The 20,241-nt window shown below is 37.7% G+C and overlaps 1 protein-coding gene across 2 annotated transcripts in view; it reads right to left on the bottom strand.

Annotated features, from left to right (window-relative positions):
* LOC136036353 (ATP-dependent DNA helicase PIF1-like) overlaps positions 1 to 20,241 on the bottom strand; it is a 72,222-nt gene that overhangs the window by 35,552 nt on the left and 16,429 nt on the right. For both annotated transcript variants that reach the window (XM_065718518.1, XM_065718517.1), the window contains exons 2-4: positions 9,757 to 10,125; positions 6,418 to 6,610; positions 1,232 to 1,367 (exon numbers count right to left, since the gene is read on the bottom strand). In XM_065718518.1, coding sequence (XP_065574590.1) covers positions 1,232 to 1,367; positions 6,418 to 6,610; positions 9,757 to 10,112 — 685 coding nt within the window. In that variant the 5' untranslated portion in view covers positions 10,113 to 10,125. The remainder of the gene's footprint in view (positions 1 to 1,231; positions 1,368 to 6,417; positions 6,611 to 9,756; positions 10,126 to 20,241) is intronic.

The raw sequence follows: 20,241 nt of genomic DNA, 5'->3' as shown, positions 1-20,241 counted from the left end.
GTAGAAGGAGAGGACTTATAACCTTCCCCTCACTTGTCCAACAAAATTATGTTTGAATCACCGTATTTTCTTCTAGCCAAAGTATTTCCATACTTTAGGTTCTTATATGCACATGCAAGGCCGTATCCAGGAGGAAGGGGATTTCAGGGTTTGAACCCCCCCCCCCCTCCCCACAAAAAATTGTCCAACTCATAAAAACGTAATAGAACTGCATATAAACGAATTTTTGATGCACTTTTTCCAAAAATCCCTCTTACATAAGAAGTTGAGAAAATAGTCTCTTCTTCAAACCGTAAGCAGGATATTTCCTTCAGAATGTTAAGCTAGGAGAAATCGTGTTTTATTCAAGGAAATTGATTATTTAGCTGCCTTTGGATCATGAAGTTAAGCCGCCAATTTACTGATGGTAGCTTTCGTTTAAACAAATTGAGACTAATATTCGACCATTTATTTTTATTTGACTTTTCACTATAGTTGACGATTTATTTTCACTTAAAATTGTACTATTATTTGACATTTATTATTTGAAGAATGTTATTATCAACCGTTACTGTGTCGTCATCTAGCAGATTTTGTAATTTTATTGGTTTAGGATTCCGTAAGCCATGGAATTTTATTTTTTAAGAATCTATCAAGGATTAGTCCAGATTTCTTGAAAGAAGAATTCCTGTTTTGGATTCTTTTGAGCTGTGACCATTCCATGATAAACAGCTTGTTCGTCTGTGTACACACATCTTTCACCAACAAACACAAAATGGTTTTCCTCTGTTCAGCTTTTACGTGTCAATTTTTCAAAAATTGCATTAACAGTTATGTTCAATACAACTTAATAAGCCTTATCAATGAAGGAATGTGATGTCTGTTTTTAAAAGTCCAAGAAATACATGTATATGTATATCAGGTTCACATTGAGCAAGTTTCCTTTTTACGTTTATATTGAAACATTTATGAAATTCCTTTGAACTTTGATTTATGTTTCAGGCCTATTTGAGGTCAGTAATGATAATTTTTAAGATCTTTACATTCATATATTCCTAAATGCTTCTTTGATTGTATTGACGTTCTAGAGGAGATTCATAGTCAACAACAAAGCAATTAAATCATTTACACTGACGAATCTTTCTTTGATTTTTTTTTTATTTGTGTTTGATGAATATTCTTTAATAATAAGTCTTTTTACGTCCTGAAAACTCAACAATTTCAACACAAATGTGCATGCGCAAATATTTACCTGTAAAGAAAATACTCTTGCCTGACAGCACAATAGTGAGGACATTCTTTTGCTCCTCTGTCAGTTGATGCGGGGACAAAAATCTTTTCAAAGAGGCTCTGGCCTGCGACTGGGGGCTCATTCCTCCATTATTCATCTACAGAAGAATTTAAAATGTAAAATCAAAAAGTTTGTAAAAGTAGAATCCATGGGTAGTTCAGTTGCCAAAACTACGAACTCCATAAAACAGAAAAAAGCAAGAAAAAAGATAAGCTGCTGATAAAAGCATATAGCTAGGCTAGCTGGTATTATCTGACGAAAAAAGAAATTATCCATCTTGAAATTTGGCTTTTGAGAAGTTCATACATAAGCATAATGGAGACTTTTAAACAGATTTTAAGTATGTTAGATCTAATTCAGATTAAGTTTTGACCCTTTCATGATCTTCTCCTTTTCTCATTATTTATGACATATATATGACATTTATCGTTGACACCATTATTAAATTGCTGGCCTACAGAGTTAAATGATCTAGGTTTTCTTCTCCTTTCTCTGATGGATCCCCTTTGATTTTTTTTCTTGATTCAAATCTTAGGGTAGATTTCACACAATATGAGTGTAAATATTGGCTGGAAATCATATCTAGGTATACAGGGAGTTGGGAATCTGATTTTAAAACTAAAAAAATAGGGGGGGGGGGTTAAATGCACCTTATCGTGCGGAGTAAACGTGTTTGGAGGGAGTAAACGTGTTTGGAGGGAGTAAACGTGTGAGGACAAACATATACAGGTCTCCGATTTGCCATAAAGTTTTTGCATGAAATCGAGGTCGAGGTCGAAGGCTTCGACCGAATCCATTGGTTTTGAATTGAAATCAGGTAGTTGTGGCCATCAAGCCATGCCTAATTGTAGAAAAAGCCAAGACAGATAGTCCGATTGAATGAGAGGCAAATCTGGCATAAGCCCTAGTAGAACTTTGAATCTATGTCGGTAAAGTAGTGAGGTCGCTAGTCTCTAGTCTATGCATTGCTGACGCTTCATGACTGCAAAGATGCTTCCGTTGTTTCTGCGGCAGCTTAAATTGAACCAGACCTTGTATCCTCAAGCAGAGGTCAATCCACTCTGCTAAGGCACAATTATTGAGGTAAATCAAAAGCCAGCCTATCCACCCGGGCTATTAAAATAGCCTGTCTGCAATGTCATAGGAAACGGGGGGGGAACCAAAGTTAAAACTTTCGGAGACTTTCAGGTGACGGTCTTGCACTCTATAGGGTGTCAGTCTAGACAAAAGTAGCAGTTTAAACGCGTTACACAATGCGTACGTACTCCCTATAGGGTGTCAGTCTAGACAAAGGTAGCATTTTAAACACCTTACATAATGTGCAAGTACTTTTCTATGCTTAATAGTAAAGATACACTGAATACAACTTTAACGTAGGCGAACATAAAAATACATAAAATCATCATAATCATCGTCTATGATCACTGAGATCATCTTAAGCGTACTGTTCAAAAATTAAAAACGTGGAATGGAGATAAAGATTCAAGCTCTTATCTAGTGTATACAAACAATTCATTAATTTGTTTTCAAAATTTATTAACTGCCCATCCAGGGATTCCGTTTTATTGCTTCTATATTGACTTTTCCATATAGTGACATAACTTTTACGTAACTTGACGTAAATTCGAACTAAAATCTATTCAGCATTGCCTACCTTACGGACAAAAATTGAACGTTAGGATTAAATAACCTAACACTGTCTTATGTTAGTGTGAAAGGTTCTAAGACGTAGCGTGAAAGAACTATTAGTAATTTTCTCAATAAAATAGAACATGAATGCTGAAAGAAGAAACTGAGTTGAGACAAGGCTGTCAAGTAATACATTTGACCTCTATTGTAAGTATTCCCACAAATCCCGCTTTGGAGATATTCTGTTTTATTTAGTCTGACTCCAAGCTTAAACAAGCCAGAATTAAAAAATAAACAGAAGGAATTTTAATCTGAAAAGAATACTTCATTTGACACCTGGAATAAAATGGGTTTGTACTTAATAAACGCGGCTGTTTTAGCTTGAAAAATGATGTATTTATGACATATTCAACCCCCTAATATCCATTCTAATTCCAGAATTTTTCAGAATTAGCCTCCCCCCAATAGAGCGGATCCGTTCCAATTATTTAAATCACGTATGTAAGACTTCTGCTTATTTTTCCCAACAAGTTTCATCCCGATCCCTCCAATCTAAGCGTTTTCCATGATTTTAGGTTCCCCCACCCCAAACTTCCCCCAATGTCACCAGATCCAGTCAGGATTTAAAATAAGAGCTTTGAGACACAATATCCTTCTAAATATTAAGTTTCATTGAGATCCAATCACCCGTTCGTAAGTTAAAAGTACCTCTTTTTTTCTAAATTTTTAGAATTAACCTTCCCCCCTAACTACCCCAAAGAGAGCGGATCCGTTCCGGTTATGTCAATCATGAATCTAGGACTTGTGCTTATTTTTCCCATCAAGTTTCATCCCGATCCCTCCACTCTAAGTGTTTTCCAAGTTTTAGGTTTCCCCCTCCCAAATCCCCCCCAATGTCGCCAGATCCTGTCGGGATTTAAAATAAGAGCTCTAAGACACGATATCCTTCTAAACATCAAATTTCATTGAGATCCGATCACCCGTTCGTAAGTTAAAAATACCTCATTTTTTCTAATTTTTCAGAAAAAAAGGGGGGCGACAACAAAATTACTCCCCTAGAATTGAAAAATACATTTTTTGTCACCCTGCTATTTGTCGTGAATTTCCGCCACTAGAAACTTAAAAAAAAACATAAATTAAAGCTAAAAACTGTCTTGAAAAATAAAAATATTAAAAAAAGAGAAACAGAAGATCGATTAACTAGAACTTACACCAAAGGTGATACCACGCTGTTATTATTGATTACGGTAAAAAAAAAAATTAAAATCTATGATCTATAGTTTTTTTCACTAACTTGACTTACTTAACCTAACGCTCTTGCTCAGCAGGATCACCAGCGTGGAGGGAACTGGTTGACAACGCCGTCAGTCTTCTTCAAGCAGCCTTGTCCAGGGCTAAGGATGGGCCTCATTTAGGTTGATGTTGCGATTGAGGCGTTGGTTTATTACATAAGCCCTTCTAGTGCGTGGCCTTCCTCGAGAGCGTTTTCAGCCATTTTCAGAGGGATCGAAGTCTGGGATGATCCTTGCGGGGGTATTTAGTGGGAGACGGAGTAGGTGGTCGTACCATCTTAGAGAGGGGGCTTCTACTTGGGTAGAGAGGTTCGCGAGCTTGAAGGTCTTCTGGATCTTGTAATACCATTTGAAGCCTTCTACTCGACGCAGTTGTCTAGCATGAACAGCATCGACCCTTCTTAGCTGTGTCTGGGTTATCGGCCATGTCTCAGATGAGTACAGCATGATGCTTGAGACTGTGGCGTTGCAAATTCGGGCTTTGGTATGGCGGCTAATTTGCGGTTTGTGGAAGACTGCTTTCAGGAGTCGTCCGAACACAGAGCTTGCCTTGGCTGATCTGGCTGAGATTTCGGTGTCAAGTGTGCCACTTGAGGATATAATTGATCCAAGATATGTGAAATACCTTACTACATCGACAGCTTGGCCATTAATTTCAACAGTTGAAAGTGGTGGTGATGCGGTCTTTTCTATGGGCATGATCTTTGTTTTCTTCCAGTTGAGGAAGAGAGCGTCTCGAGTGCAGACTTAAGTTGGTCGAAATTGTTACTAAGGATAGCTACATCGTCCGTGAGGGCAACATCGGACAGAGCCCTCCCGGCATAACTGATCCCAAAAGGGTGGGCATGGTGCGTCTCGTTCAGGATGTGGTCGATGACGCAGTTAAATAGCTAAGGTGCAGCAGCGCATCCTTGACGTACTCCAATTTGTATGGGGAAAAAAGAACAAAGCTTCCCGTTAACCAGGACGGCACTTTCTGTGTTACTGTAAAGTTCTTTGAATAGACTGACTATCTTTGTGGGTAGGCCCAGAGCTTTCAGGATTAGCCAAAGGGACGGTCTTTCAACAGTGTCGAGGGCAGAGCGAAAGTCAATGAAAGCTATGTAGGCTTTTTGTTAAATTCCACTGTCTTCTCAACGATCTGTCAAACCGTGTGAATCTGCTCAGTTGTCAATCTTCCTGGCATGAATCCGGCTTGTTGGGGGCGGCGCAAAGCATGTAGGAAACTTTTTGCACGTTTCAGCAGCAGCATCGCAAACAGCTTTCCAGGAACAGACAGTAGGGTGATACCGCGGTAGTTGCTACAGTCCGTCTTGCCGCCCTTGCGCTTGAACACTGGCGCAAGGATTCCTTTCTTCCAGTCTGATGGTATAACTTCAGTGCGCCAGATTATGCTGAACACCATCTGCAACTAGAGTATCATTTCAGGGCCGCCTGTTGTGAGTAGCTCAGAAGCGATGCCACGATTGCAGGCTGCTTTATTGTTCTTAAGTTTCTTTACAGCCGATCTGATCTCCTCAGGAGAAAATTTGTCACCGTCGGGGGCAGCGGTAGCTTCTGCAGCAGAAGCAACAAGCCCTGGGTCAATACAATCGGGTGGATCTGAGTTGAGCAGTATGTCGAAGTGTTTCTTCCATAAACCAGGACATTTGGACCATAAATTGAATTGTGGTTGTCATACTGGAGTCTTTTAATTTCTACAAATCCAAAAAATTGATTATGTCAACATTTTCCTAATTACGGCAAATATAAATATTTATTTGATGATTTTTACGCCAATAAAGTAAATACTAAACTGTTTTATCAACTTATAATTTATCCCTTTAGGATCACTAGTCAGGAAAGGTCCGTGGAGTACACCCCTTCCCCTAAAAGTCGACTTTTCACAATAATACGTTTTGAGGTGGTATTTAGCGGTTTTACAGAGACCTTGAAACCCTACACCTTTAAATGTAAGCCTTTTTTTCTACGGTCTCGGGCTTCTGGTAAAATGTCCAGTCTCTGGTATGCAGTGACATTATCATCAGATACCAAGCAATCTAAGACTAGTCATGTGTGGCAAAAGAAAACACCCAAGAAGTGGTTTTGAAAAAAGTAATACCAAACAGAATAAATCTTTTTTGGCTCAATATTAAATAAATTTTCTCTTGCATTCATACCGTTTAGACATTCATTTCAAAAATTTATTTCGAATTAACTAGTTCACAATTGGATTTGTATACTCACTTCCAGTCTTCTCTTCTTTATTGCTTCAATTCTGTTGCAATTTTCTTGAGTATTCAGTTGCTTTAACGGTTGCCCTTTTTTCCTCGTTGGCGTAGTCTCAGTTCCTACTTTATTGGATAGAGCAGCAATGTCCTTAGAGGTTAAAGGACTTATTTCTTCAGTGAGATTCAACTTCGTTGCAAGTAGTCTGCATCTGAGGTCAAAAGATGATTTCATTCAAGTTCAGTCAACTTTATTGCTTAATCACAAATATTCATCAACATTGTAAAACCCAGAGTATATTTGCCAAAAGTTCAGTATACTTAATTTACGCAATCACGTTTGTTGCAGTAGCTTCAACCCAGTAAAGAGTAAACCACAGCCCAAACCAGCAAAAAAGGGTTTTTTGAAGAAACAGACTAGCTATAAATGTACCCCGTGTAACACTGTTTTGAATAAATTTACTGTTAAAATACAAGTGTTTTATGAAGAGTGTTGTAAAAGTTGACAAAACATATGGTGGGTGATCAAATCAGAGATATCAACCAAGCCAATTAAATTCCCTTCTTAAAGGGAACATTTATTATTGTACCGGATTAATGACACTTCTTGACTACTGAGGTCCTTGCATCGGCCCTATAGTGTGTTGCTAAAGCTGGATTCGAACCCCGGGTCCCGCACTACCAAGCTGAGATCAAACCCACTGCACCGCCAAAGAAGGAAAAATTTGACTGATGTAGGACTTAAACATGAAACTCTCTATTAATTGACCCGGTACACAAACCAAGTCATTAGAAGTCACAAACCAAGTTATATTAATTAATCTATTTTCTTCGATTTTAAAGAAAGTTTGCTTCATCCATCTTTTAAAAGTAGATAACCGTATATAGATAACCGTAAGCATAGTAAGTAAGTATAGATAACCGTAAGTATCTTTTTTAAAAGTAGATAACCAATAAAAAGTAGATAGCTTTTGAAGTGTAGATAAGTCAAACACTTGAACAAGTCAACAGACTTGTTGAAAGCTTTGCAAATCAAAGGCATAAAAAGTTGCATAGATCTACAAAACGACTCTTCGACGGAAAAGAACTAGGCTATTATCACAGTCCTGAGGATGCCTTTTCTCCTTTCACTTTATTTATTAATAAAATGTAAGTTTAAGACAAAATTTATGCAACAATTCTTCTGATGTAAAGAAACTGTTAAATTTCACGGATCATAATATTTTAAGGCTCATTCACAATGAGATATTACAAATACCAATGCTTAACTAGGGCTAGATTGAACGAATAAGATTATTCTGTAAAATTTTCGATAATGGAACTTAAGTAAATTCGATTATAACGTAATATTATTTATGAAAAACAAAATAGTTGCTGGTGATCATGGATCAAACGCTAAAAAAGTAATTTGTGTCACCTACAGAGTTCCATCCTGGGACCACTTTTATTCATAGTATATGTTAATGACTTCCAGGCTGTCCTAATAGGACTATCAAGGCAATATTGCAACCTCCGCTCTAGAGCAGTGGTTTACAATGTATGGGTCGCGACATCTATTATTCCTAGACTTGAAAGGCAGGGAAACATGAAAAGAGTGCTATCATATTCTCCGTGGTCAAAAATCTGACCCGAGGTTTACAATTCTCCACCTTGGATACTCCTCCCAACTCCCTTAATAAGCTTAAAAACTGTCTATTGACTCATAGAACTAAACTGGTGGTGTCAATTGATGAAAATCCACCAATAAAGACCACTAGAATTAGCAGGCAAAATTCAAAGCTGAGGTCAAAGCTAGGTTACCTTATTATCATAACTTTCTAGCATGTACTACGCCGGAATAGAAAGAGCAAAAACTATAAAATTAACACTGTTAGTTAGAACATATTGACGTTCTGCTATTATGATACTTCGTTTAGGCCATGACATCGTAAGTTTGATTCTTGGATAAGACTTTTTTAAATTCTCTTTCTAGTACCTATTTATTTCTAATGATCAGTTCTCCTAAGACGTTAAAGCTCAAGTAAAAAAAAAAACAATGAAAGCATGCTTTCTGATGAGAATTTTAAAATTCTTTGAAGCATTATGGCATAATTGAATTAACAATAAAATAAATTTCAGTGAAATATATTACCTACAAATCTTAAATTCTTTTGAATTCCTTTAGGTTTACAACATCCACATTTTCCACATGTGATAAAATTTCACACACAATTGAATTCTTCATCACAGCTCCTTGAATATTTCGAAGATAATACAGCCCATGAACTCTTTACGTAACAAATTTCAGATTTTTTAAGGAGAAGTTTGAAGACGTGGGAAATTATACCTCTACCTAATGCCCTATTTCACAAAGCCTGTCTTGACTTCCCAATTTTCTTTGTATAAGATGAACAAAGATTTTTTTACAAGATTTTTCGTCTATGCTTTTAAATAATAAAAACTGCACACAAATCAATTTTTAATAAGCCAAGTTTTTTCGGATGAAAGTAAAGGGAAAGTTGAAAATCGAAAAGGAAAAAATTACTGCAAATAAATTTCAAAGAAACTGGGCCATGATATTTCCTCGTATTTGTGGAATTCTAAAAACCTACCACTTTACTGAAAAGTCAGCTTGCTTTTTAAAAAAGTTACATTGTTTTGGAAAAATTACTCGGTCTAAGGTTTCCCTCCCTTGCACCTGTTAGTACAGCTGGCGGTCTGAACTAAACAGATATAAAGAAAAAGACTCACCGAGGAGAGATAGAACTAGAAAGAACATAAGAGAGACAAGAGAAACAAAGAAATACGTGATAGAGCAAAAAGGGGAAGGGACAGGCCAGGATTTACGCATAGGCCCCACAGGTCCGAGCCTAGGGGCGTAAAACAACCCACCAAGGAATTTTTCTTTACTAAAATAGGACTGATGTGATTTATTGTCAAAGTGCCATGAGCACTTTGCTGCTGTTCAGCCTATTCACATTAAGTCATTTTAAAACAACACAGAATTACGTGGCCACTTATAAATTGTCAGATGTCTCCCAAGAATGACAGTTGAGAGTTCAGTATCACCTTTCTCTTGCATTACTTTTGGCCAATCACTCATCAGTTGCCTTCTGTTCAGAGCTTCCACAGTCCCCGAATTTGCGGGGATTTCCCCATCAATCTCTATGTCTCCCAAAAAAATTACTTGGGCCTAGGGGCACCAAAACACCTGAGCTTAGGGACAACAAAGATTTAAATTTGGTACTAAGGGAGGGTAGAGAAAGAAACTTGCGGTAGGGACGGGTAAAGAGAGAGAGAGAGGGGGGGAGTGGTAGAGAGATTTGACAAAATATATACATTTTAAACTGATTACAATAACTATGCAAACATGACTTACCTAGAAGCAATTGGTGTTTTCTTTGCCTGCAAAGCAACTTTGAAAGTCAGAGTCTTGACAAACAGCTGTAAAGACCTTGGAGGTGCATTTGAGATCATTAGAGATTCATTAATTAGAAGAATAGTAGCCTTTCCTTCGTGTATAAAGTTTTTATGTACTTTCACTGCATTCAATGTGAAAGAACAGACCTCACTGTTTTGACTAGTAATAAGGAGAATGACATCTCGAAATTGATTTCGGCCAAGATTAATTTTGGCATTTTTGATTATTCTGCCTTTTGATCCAGGATTTTTTGCTGGCTGAACTTGTACAATACAAGGAACTTCTGGACATATTAGTTTAGGTGAACTGTCCATGGTTAAGCTTCAACTAAAAAAAGAACAACACAAAATAGAAAAAAATATAAACTTTAATTCTGTTATAGTATGAACTAAAAGTTTTAACTTTGTCTTGAACCATTTGGTACTAACATAATTTGTGCTATCAAAATAAATCAGGAACTTGAAGAAAATATTTTTTTTTCTTTTACTGCAAGTTGCTAGATAATTTCTTGGTTTATGGATGGACCTAAATTGAATTGTAAGGTTGGCAGGACGTGGTGACAATGTCATAGCAGATGAATCAAGGAAAAAATATAGAGAAATATGGAGAAATAATAGAGACTTTGAAACATCTGAAAAATGGGCAAAGCCCCCATTCCTTAATTGTATAAGTGTATTAGCTACAGTGTTCAAGGCTAATTAGCCTCCTGGTAAATTCACCCAACATCTATAATTGAGCAGCAAAAAAGAATAATTGAGCAGAAAGAAAGACAAAAGAAAAGAGTGAAGAAAAAGTGATCATGAAACATTAAACATATTCCAAAATATTCGTAGAATATTTGGTATATCCTACAGTATGGATTTATATATCCTACTGTAGATTGTCCTACAGTATTGATTTCTACTAGTTCTTCTTTTTTTTGGGGGGGGGGGAAGGGGGTGCTATCATAGCAAGGTAGTATAAAGGTTAAATAAAATAATCTGGAAATAAGAAATTGATGGTAAGTGTAGAAAGGATGTTGTATGATGAAACTGTACAGAAATTTCGGCTAGAACTAAAAACACAATTGATTGTTTCCTATGAACTTGGTTTGGCACCAACATACATATTACGTTACACCAATTCACCTCTTGTAATTGTGAATGCTTCCACTAGGTGTACATCAGATAGACAGATAATAATTAGCTGCAAGAAAGGAATTTTCCAGACGGAAGAATTGTCAAAAGAGGGGAGGAGACTCCCAGAGGGAATTGTCCTCAGAGGGATTAACCAGACACCAAGCTAGACAATGACAAGTTCTTTGACCAGTTTTTCAAATTTAGAAATATCAGGAGTTATACTAAGGAGGAAGAACCATAATACAATCAGTTTACTATATTATTTATTCATAAAGTAAAGCAGAGATGAAGGATATTTTGCATAAACACTGGCTACAACATTATTATACACATTATGGTTACATATTACTATATTGAGTTCCAAGTCTAACCTAATAATTGTCATGGATTATATCACAGGCATTTGCATTGAGTAGTGTAGATGAACCTTGTTGCAAGCATCCTCCAAAATGTTTTTCTCCCTCGTTGCAAGCATTTCATGTATTATGCTCATAATGATGTAATTTTGCAGTAAAAAACTTTTACTTTACAAGCATTTTCAAAATAAAGTTGGGTGCAACGGAACTACCATTTACTTAATATATTAAGATTTTTTTTGTATAAGCATATAGGCATAAAAGTTCATTCCCATGACTGCCTCCAAGCCCTCTTAGACAAAAAATGTGCACACGTTCTTTAAAATGTGTAAAATTTAGTACAACTAGGTCCCCTTCCACACCTCTTTTTTCTCAAAATCGTCCGACCAAATTTTAAGCTAACCAGTTTGTTCAGCATATTTGAAAAGCTGAATAACACTGGCTTTGGAGATATCATGATTCCACACAACCCCCGGGGAAAGGTTTTTAAGTTCCAAAATTTGCCCATTGTTTATGTAGGCTATAGTATTTGTTATTAGGAGGTATGCATAGATTATTCGGGTGGGGTGGTGGGGTGAATTTTCTACTGGTGGGAATTTTCATGAGGATAACTTTCCATGGGGAGGGAAGTTTACAGGGATTGAATTTTTCAGGGGAAGTTTTACACTGGGGGAACTCGCCATAATTCCTACATGCCTTATGTCTTGCTTTCTCTTTGCCAACTCAATTTTACGCGTAGAGATGTTGAAGATAACTGTCCGGGGTAAATTAAACAGTTCGTGGTAAGGAACTGTAAGTAAGGAGCGACTCAGCTCAACAGCAAACGGAAACTCAACAGCAACCGTGATTGAGAAACTGATTAGAAATTAGTCTTTTTACAAATGAAAGTATACTAAGAAGAATTTTTCATGCTGAATCGTCTACGGGACATTTTACCGGGGTGGGATTTCAGCAAGGATAGAACTGTCTCAAGGGAATTTTACGGGGGACGGGGATACACTATACGTTGGATGTAATTTTCACGGAAGGGTTTCCCGTGAAGGGGGGATTAGTTTCTTGTCATTGGATAAACTGGCATTGTTTTTCTTGTCATTTTTTTCATTTGTCATTTGACTAAGTGTCATGGTTATTATCTACCATCTGGCAAAATGTCACTGTTTTCTGCCATTAAAGAGATAATCATTAGTGAAGTTATATCATGTGTCTACCCCCCCACCCCTACCTCTTTGGGTGACAGGCTAGCTATAAGACATTCCTCTCAGGCTCTATAGCCAATGGAAAATTCCAAAGCTTACGCTAATGCTGTTGTTGAGGACTTTATCTGCTGGTATTTACAGGAACGAATGTAGGGGAGGGGGAGGGAGGGTATTCTGCCCTGAATCCTGGGTTGTAGGGGACCCTGGCTTGTAAGGCACTTTCTGAATAGATTAAATAAAATTTAAACCCTAATTTCCCAGCTCTAGAACTAGGCAACGTTTACCTTGAAGATGTATTAATTATGCCTGTATGAGTTCCTTCTAATGAAGAGAGCTTCAGCAAATTAAGGTTAATATACAACTACCTTAGAAACAAGATGATGAAACAGCAGTTGAGAAACCTGTGTATTATCCACATAGAGCATGCTATGGCTTCAAAGCTTTCATATGAAGAGATTATAAAAAAAATTTGCTTTGGAAAAAGCACATGAAGCTAAGGTTTAATCAACTAGATAAGAATAATTGTTGTATATAATTTAAATTGTATGTATACAGAGTACCAATATAATTTTTTTCACGTGGAATCTAATATTTGTTCTTGAACCTTATTGTACATAAGATATAGAGGAGAGTGAAAAAGTTTATGACACTTTAGACATGAAGGAGGATATAATTTGTGAGGAAGAATTACTGACAACTAAAATGACAGTACGAAAAATTAATAAGGCCCCAGGTGCTGATAGTGTGGTAAATGAGTTTCATAGGTAGCACAATAGCGCTGCCTAAGTAAAGAGCGATGTGGACACAATGTATTATTTGTTTATGTTGGTTTAGATCAGGGCACTCCGTATCGAAGGAGTTGTCGAAGAAACTTCGAAAAGGGCTCATTCGATTGGAAATTCAAAAGTCTAGTGCCCTTTTAATGTCCGAAAGTGATTGGAGGGCAACTAACCCCCCTCCCGCGCCCACCGTTTCCCCAAACACATTCAATCAAAATTTTGCGATAGCCAATTTGAGATTCAGAGTGATCGGAGGGGGGATACCCTCCCCCACGCACCTCTTATTTTCCGGAAATACATCTGATAGGGATTTTGAGACGGCTATTTGTTGTCGCGTAAACTGCAAAAAGAGCTCATTCGATTGGAAATAGAAAGAGCCAGTGCCCTTTTTAACAGTCGAAAGTGATTGGAGGGTAACTAACCCTCCTTCCACGGAGACCATTTCCCCAAATCGATCCAATAGCCATTTTGTTCAACGTAAACGAAAGGTCCGGAAATTATGTCTTTAAGGATGACAACCCCACCCCAGAGCTCTCAAAGCAAGGGCTGTAAATTATGTCCTGGGGGCATATAAGGTATATAGAAAGGGTGATCGGATAAACTTCGAAGGGGATCATTGGATTGGTAATCAAAAAGTTCTAGTATTTTAAAATAATAAGGCCCCAGGTGCTGATAGTGTGGTAAATGAGTTTCATAGGCAGCAAAATAGCGCTGCTTAAGTAAAGAGCGATGTGGGCACAATGCATTATTTTTTTTTTTTTGTTTAGAACAAGGCACTCCGTATCGAAGGAGTTGTCGTAGAAACTTCGAAAAGGGCTCATTCGATTGGAAATTGAAAAGGCTAGTGCCCCTTTTAATAGTCGAAAGTGATTGAAGAGCAACTAAACCCCTCCCACGCCCACCATTTCCCCAAACATATTCAATCAAAATTTTGTGATAGCCAATTTGAGATTCAGAGTGATCAGAGGGTGGATACCCCCCCCTGCACCTCTTATTTTCCTGAAATGCATCTGATAGGCATTTTGAGACTGCCATTTGTTGTCGTAGAAACTGCGAAAAGAGCTCTGTCGATTGAAGTTGAAAGAGCCAGTGCCCTTTTTAATACTCAAAAGTGATTGGAGTGTAACTAATCGCCCTTCCCCGTCCACCATTTCCCCAAATCCATCCAACCCAAATTTTCAGATAGCCATTTTGTTCATCGCAACTGAAAGGTCCTGAAATTATGTTTTTGAGGATGACAACCTCACCCCAGAGCCCTCAAAGCAAGGGTTTTAAGTTATGCCTTGGGGGCATAAAAGGTATATATATAGAAAGAATGATCGGATAAAATTCGAAGGGGAACCATTGGATTGGTAATCAGAAGTTCTAGTGCCCTTTTTAAGATTCAAAGTGGTCAGAGGGTGGATACCCCCCCCATACCTCGTATTTTCCCCAAATGCATCTGATAGAAATTTTGAGGTGGCCATTTGTTGTCGAAGAAAATTAGAAGAAAACTCTTTCAATTGGAAACTGAAAGAGCCAGTGCCCTTTTTAACAGTCGAAATTGATTGGAGGGCAACTAAACCCAATCCCACGCCCACCATTTTCCCAATTTTTTTTTTTAGATAGCGATTTTGTTCAAGGTAATTGAATTTATAGTCTGGAAATTATGTTTTTGAAGATGACAGCCCACTACAGCCTTCAGAGCAAGGGTTGTAAGTTATGCCCTGGGGCATATATAGAAAGGGTGATCGTATAAACTTTGTATGGGGCACATTGGATTAGTAATCAGAAGTTGTAGCGCTCTTTTTAAGATTCAGATTGTTTGGAGGGTGGATAACCCCCCACGCACCTTGCATTTTCCCGAAAAATGCATCTGATTTTGATTTTGAGGTGGCCATTTGTTGTCATCGAAACAGCTCATTCGATTGGAAATTGAAAGGGCCAGTGCCCTTTTTCATAGTCGAAAGTGATTGGAGGGCAACTAACCCCCCTCCCACCCCTACCATTTCCCCAAACACATACAATAAAATTTGTAAGATAGCCATTTTGCTCAACGTAATTGAAAGGTCCAGAAACTATGTTTTTGAGAATGGTAACCCCCCCCCCACAGCCCTCAGGGCCAGAGTTCTAAGTTATGCCCTGCGGCATATAAGGTATATATATATATAGAAAGGGTGCTCGGAGAAACTTCGAAGGGGAATCATTGGATTGGTAATCAGAAGTTCTAGTGCCCTTTTTGAGATTCAAAGTGATCAGAGGGTGGACACCACCCCGTACTTCGTATTTTCCCCAAATACATCAGATATAAATTTTGGGATGACCATTTGCTGTCGAAAAAACTTCAAAACAGCTCATTTAATTGGAAACTGAAAGAGTCAGTGCTCTTTTTAATAGTTGAAAGTGATTGGAGGGCAACTAAACCCAATCCAACGCCCACCATTTTCCCAAACACATCCAAAAATTTTTTTTAGATAGCCATCTTGTTCAATGTAATTGAAAGGTCTGGAAATTATGTTTTCCAGGATGACAACCCACCACAGCCCTCAGGGCAAGGATTGTAAGTTATGCCCGGGGCATATATAGAAAGGGTGATCGTATAAACTTTGGAGAGGGCATATTTAATTGGTGATCAGAAGTTGTAGTGCTCTTTTTAAGATTCAGAGTGTTCAGAGGGTGGATAACCACCCACAAACCCTGTATTTTCCCGAGAAATGCATCTGATTTTGAGGTGACCATTTGTTGTTGTGGAATCAGCTCATTCGATTGAAAATTAAAAAGGCCAGTGCCCATTTTAATAGTCGAAAAAGATTGGAGGGCAACTAGCCCCCCTCCTACCCCCACCATTTCCCCAAACAAATTCAATAAAATTGGCGAAAGTAAAACAGTTCAAAATAGGGATGATACCTTTTTATTGACAGTGAAATATAAAATTATTTAAATGGATATTTCGAACACATATACAGTGTTCATCATCAGCAGTTTTACTGCTGATGATGAACACCGTATATGTGTTCGAAATATCCAGTTAAATAATTTTATATTTCACTGTCAACAAAAAGGTATCATCCCTATTTTGAACTGTTTTACTTTCGTCATGGAAAGGCAGTGTGGTCTTCGAAGTTATCTAAATAAAATTGGCGAGATAGCCATTTTGCTCAACGTAATTGAAAGGTTAAGAAACTATGTTTTTGAGAATGGTTACCCCCTCCCTCCACAGCCCTCAGGGCAAGAGCTCTAAGTTATGCCCTGGGGCATATAAGGTATATATATATATATAGAAAGGGTGACCGTAAAAACTTCGGAGGAGGCTAATTGGATTCATAATCAGAAGTTCTGGTGTCCTTTTTAAGACTCAGAGTGATCGGAGGGTGGATGCCCTCCCCCACACCTCGTATTTCCCCAAAATACATCTGATTGAAATTTCGAGACGACCGTTTGCTGTCGTAGAAACTTCGAAAACAGTTCATTCGATTGGACACCCAATCAAAATTTTGACATAGTCATTTTGTTCAACGTAATTGAAAGGACCGGAAATTATGTATTTGAGGATGAAAACTCCCCTTTCCCCCACAGCCCTCAGGCCACTGTGCAAAAGTGTAGCACTGCTACTTGGCAGTTTTTGCCTGAAAAATACCATTTTTACATATAAAAATAATTTTGCTCAAAGAAAAGCTGTCAAAACACAAGTTGTGCTCTGCCGTGCAAAAAGTGGGGTAGCATAGTAGCAGCGCTATTTGGCAGTTTGCATGACCTAGTAAAATTTTTTGGCAGATTTTGTCTGAAAATACCGGTGCTTCCACTATCCGCGAATTTTTGGGGATCTCCCCAAAAATCTGTCTTCTCGAAAAAAATCGGTTCCCAAAAAATCCCCTTTCGTCCAAGGTTGCCACCCCTTGTGATTTATCACTAGTGACAATCCATCCCTAGTAACTATCACTTGACATTATTTTTTCACTACTTTCCAAAATTTTTGTCTCAATTATTTACTACACTTAACCAAAAGTAGATCATAGAATTACTGACCTTTCTTCCTATTCTAGTAAAAGCATAATTTTTATAAGACTATACCATTTCATGAAATATTCTCTTGTGACGCAGGGTAAGGAATTTCATTTGACCACGTCCATATTCAGGTTAATTCTGAGCATCAGTGTATTCAGTGTAAGAGCGTTATTTTAGACAGTTGGATCGTGAGTTATATTTTTTTTCTTTTGCAAATCTGTTTAATTTTCAAAGGTCTTAAAATATAAGTTTGATTGAAAAATTATTCTAAAAATGAAAAAGGTAAAGCATGGTACTTATGTAGAGAGGGGGGAGGAGATTCCGTGATAAATTTGGATATACTTTCATTAACGACCTATAAACTAGATGAAAATGCCACTCGAGACCGTTTTTTTATGCTCTTTCAAAAAATAAACGTCATACCTTTTTTTCTTATTTTCTGCAATTTATATTGAGTCTTATTTTCTTTTACTCAAGGTTTTGGGCATAATATCTCTTTTATTCAAAAAATGCATAATAAATGCATAAATGCATAATAATTGAATGCGTGACAGATTAAAGGGTACCTACTTATGTATTATACTGCCAACACTCGAGTTTATGCTGTGAAAAACTCGAGAACATACTGGTTTTATCTGTCTGTATTAAGAAACAATAAGCCTACGCTCAGTGGAAAACAAGTGGTGGGTGACAGAATACATTGAATTATATAATTTGGGCTATATATTTACACATTAGGGATGTGGCGTGGGGGTTAGATTAGTTTAGGTCAGGTTACCCCCACCTCCTCCCTAATGTACAAACATATAGCCTAAATTTGTTTCTAAAGCATTATATTTTCATTATGTTTTGGTATTTTTCATTAGAATTAACCTAACTCCACTTCATGACTGTTGGCTGTATAATACATAAGTACCGATTAAAGAAATTGATCTTTTTGCCAGGAATCTTTACCATTAAATTTTTTTTTTGAATTTTGCTTCATTTGGTAGTACTTTTCTTTTTTCCTTGATAATTTTATTTTGCACGTAACCTTTTATCTTCTAATGTATTCCCCTCCTCCTCCTCCCCCCTCCTAGAATTAAAGAAGGTCATTGGAAAATCATTTCTAACATTAACTTATATACTTGCACCAAGCTCAGCCATGCTATCACCAAATGAGCCTTATTTAGGTAGTGAAGTTAGATTGGTTTGACCACCCATGATAGGGCAGTATTCGTGTTAGATTAGGAATTAATAGAGTAGGATCAAATAGAGCTATACTTTTTAAGCACTTGGTATATCCCCCCACTATCAGATGGAACAGCTCATACACTTGTAACCCCAGGATCGGGACAGCTGGGCTGCTGCATATTCTGTAAATTATTAATTCAGAATAAATGCATTTGTAGGCTCAGTGATGTAAGATGGCTAAACTTTTGGTTCCTTAACCAGTTCTGTAAAAAACAGCTTTGTCCAGCTGTCAACTTTGATGTGATTTATAACATTATTAAGCATATAAACTATATCAATTTTAACTGGTTATAACAGGCTGATAAAACCAATAAAAGGCAGAGCTCCATACTTTCTTTCTTTAGCTAAGAACCAACTTTATAAGGCAACAGAAAGTGGAAACCTCAATTTTGGCTCATATTTGTGATGGCCCCTTTCAACAAAGAGACTTAATTTTCCCTAAGACTAAGGGAAGAAAATTCAGAATAGAAAAATCCAACATTTTTAAAGCACTTTTATGCTTGTATTTTTATAAGTTTTCTAACACCCCTTTCCCCACAGGTGGTTCTAGAGGAGAGGGGTCGAGGGGACAGTTGCCCCAGCTGCAAATTTGAAATAAATAATCTAACATTCATAGTCATTTTGTAGTTTTCAAAATTGTATCTACTTAAAATAAAGTACAAGCTACAGTTGGCAGTAAATTACTTACTTACTGTAATACTTATATAATAATACTTAATGCTTACTGTAAGTGTAAGCAAATTGAAGAGGTCAGAACCACCACTGCTTTCTCCTCATGGAGAGCCCATGCCCATTGACTATCCAGATGTGGACCCCCTCTTGCCCCCAAACGAAAATGCTGGAGCTATTCCCCTGAATAGGACCTTCACTAAAGATCCTCAATCAGCTGAATCAAACACTAGTTCATAATATATAAAAAAAGGTAAAGGTAAAGGATACGGCATTAGACTTTACAGTCCCTACCGGCGGTGCTGATCTCCGTTTCTTGGCCCTTCAGCCAGGAAGTGCAATGGGGGGTTGGGCGCCAACCATCCTGTGCTTTCGCACACCCTTCCTGTTTACCTTCCCCAGATTTCTCCAGGTACCCACTCAGAGCTGGGTCGACCCTGGCTAAGGTTACAGAGTCACGCCACTGACCCCTGTCTCTAACTGAACAATTGGGAGCATTGGGATTCGAAGCTGCGTCCTCTCAGACAAAGGATCATGAATCCAGCACACCAATCCACTCGGATCGGTTCATAATATATAGAACAGAGGAAAAGGGGTTTGATGACTTTCATGGTGTGAAAGGGGTTTCATGGTGTGAGGACCTTTTTTGGATATAACCTAATACTAAAGGATTATAGTCTCTACCTGACCTAAAGCTAATATTTAATTCAGTGACCAAGGGATTATAATTTGAATAAGCGGATTATTTTTCTTCTTGAGTGAAAATTCCCTCGGGAACTATGGATTTTCTTATTGATATTCTCATGATCAGTGACCTGTATAATATATATAATTAAGGCTATCTGATATTTATAGACTTTCCGATATTTATTGGCAATTGGCAATTAATTGGGTGGGAGGAGAAAAGTAAGCAGAAGAGGGGTGAGTGAGTTGTTTGCAAGAGCCGTGGTACCCGCCGGGCTTGCCCCTTAAATTGCGGGGACAAGGTAGACAGCCTCCAACACTTCCCTTACGATTGCTTCCCTTATCCCATTTTCAAAATGAGTCCAAATGTACCGGTCAACACCAAACCAGGGCATTTCTTTCTAGCTAGGTTCGCAGGCTACCC

Source organism: Artemia franciscana, chromosome 15 (genome assembly GCF_032884065.1).
Source record: "Artemia franciscana chromosome 15, ASM3288406v1, whole genome shotgun sequence".
NCBI lineage: Eukaryota > Metazoa > Arthropoda > Branchiopoda > Anostraca > Artemiidae > Artemia > Artemia franciscana.
Note: the sequence above shows the minus strand (reverse complement) of the source record. Positions and strands in the feature narration are given on the sequence as shown.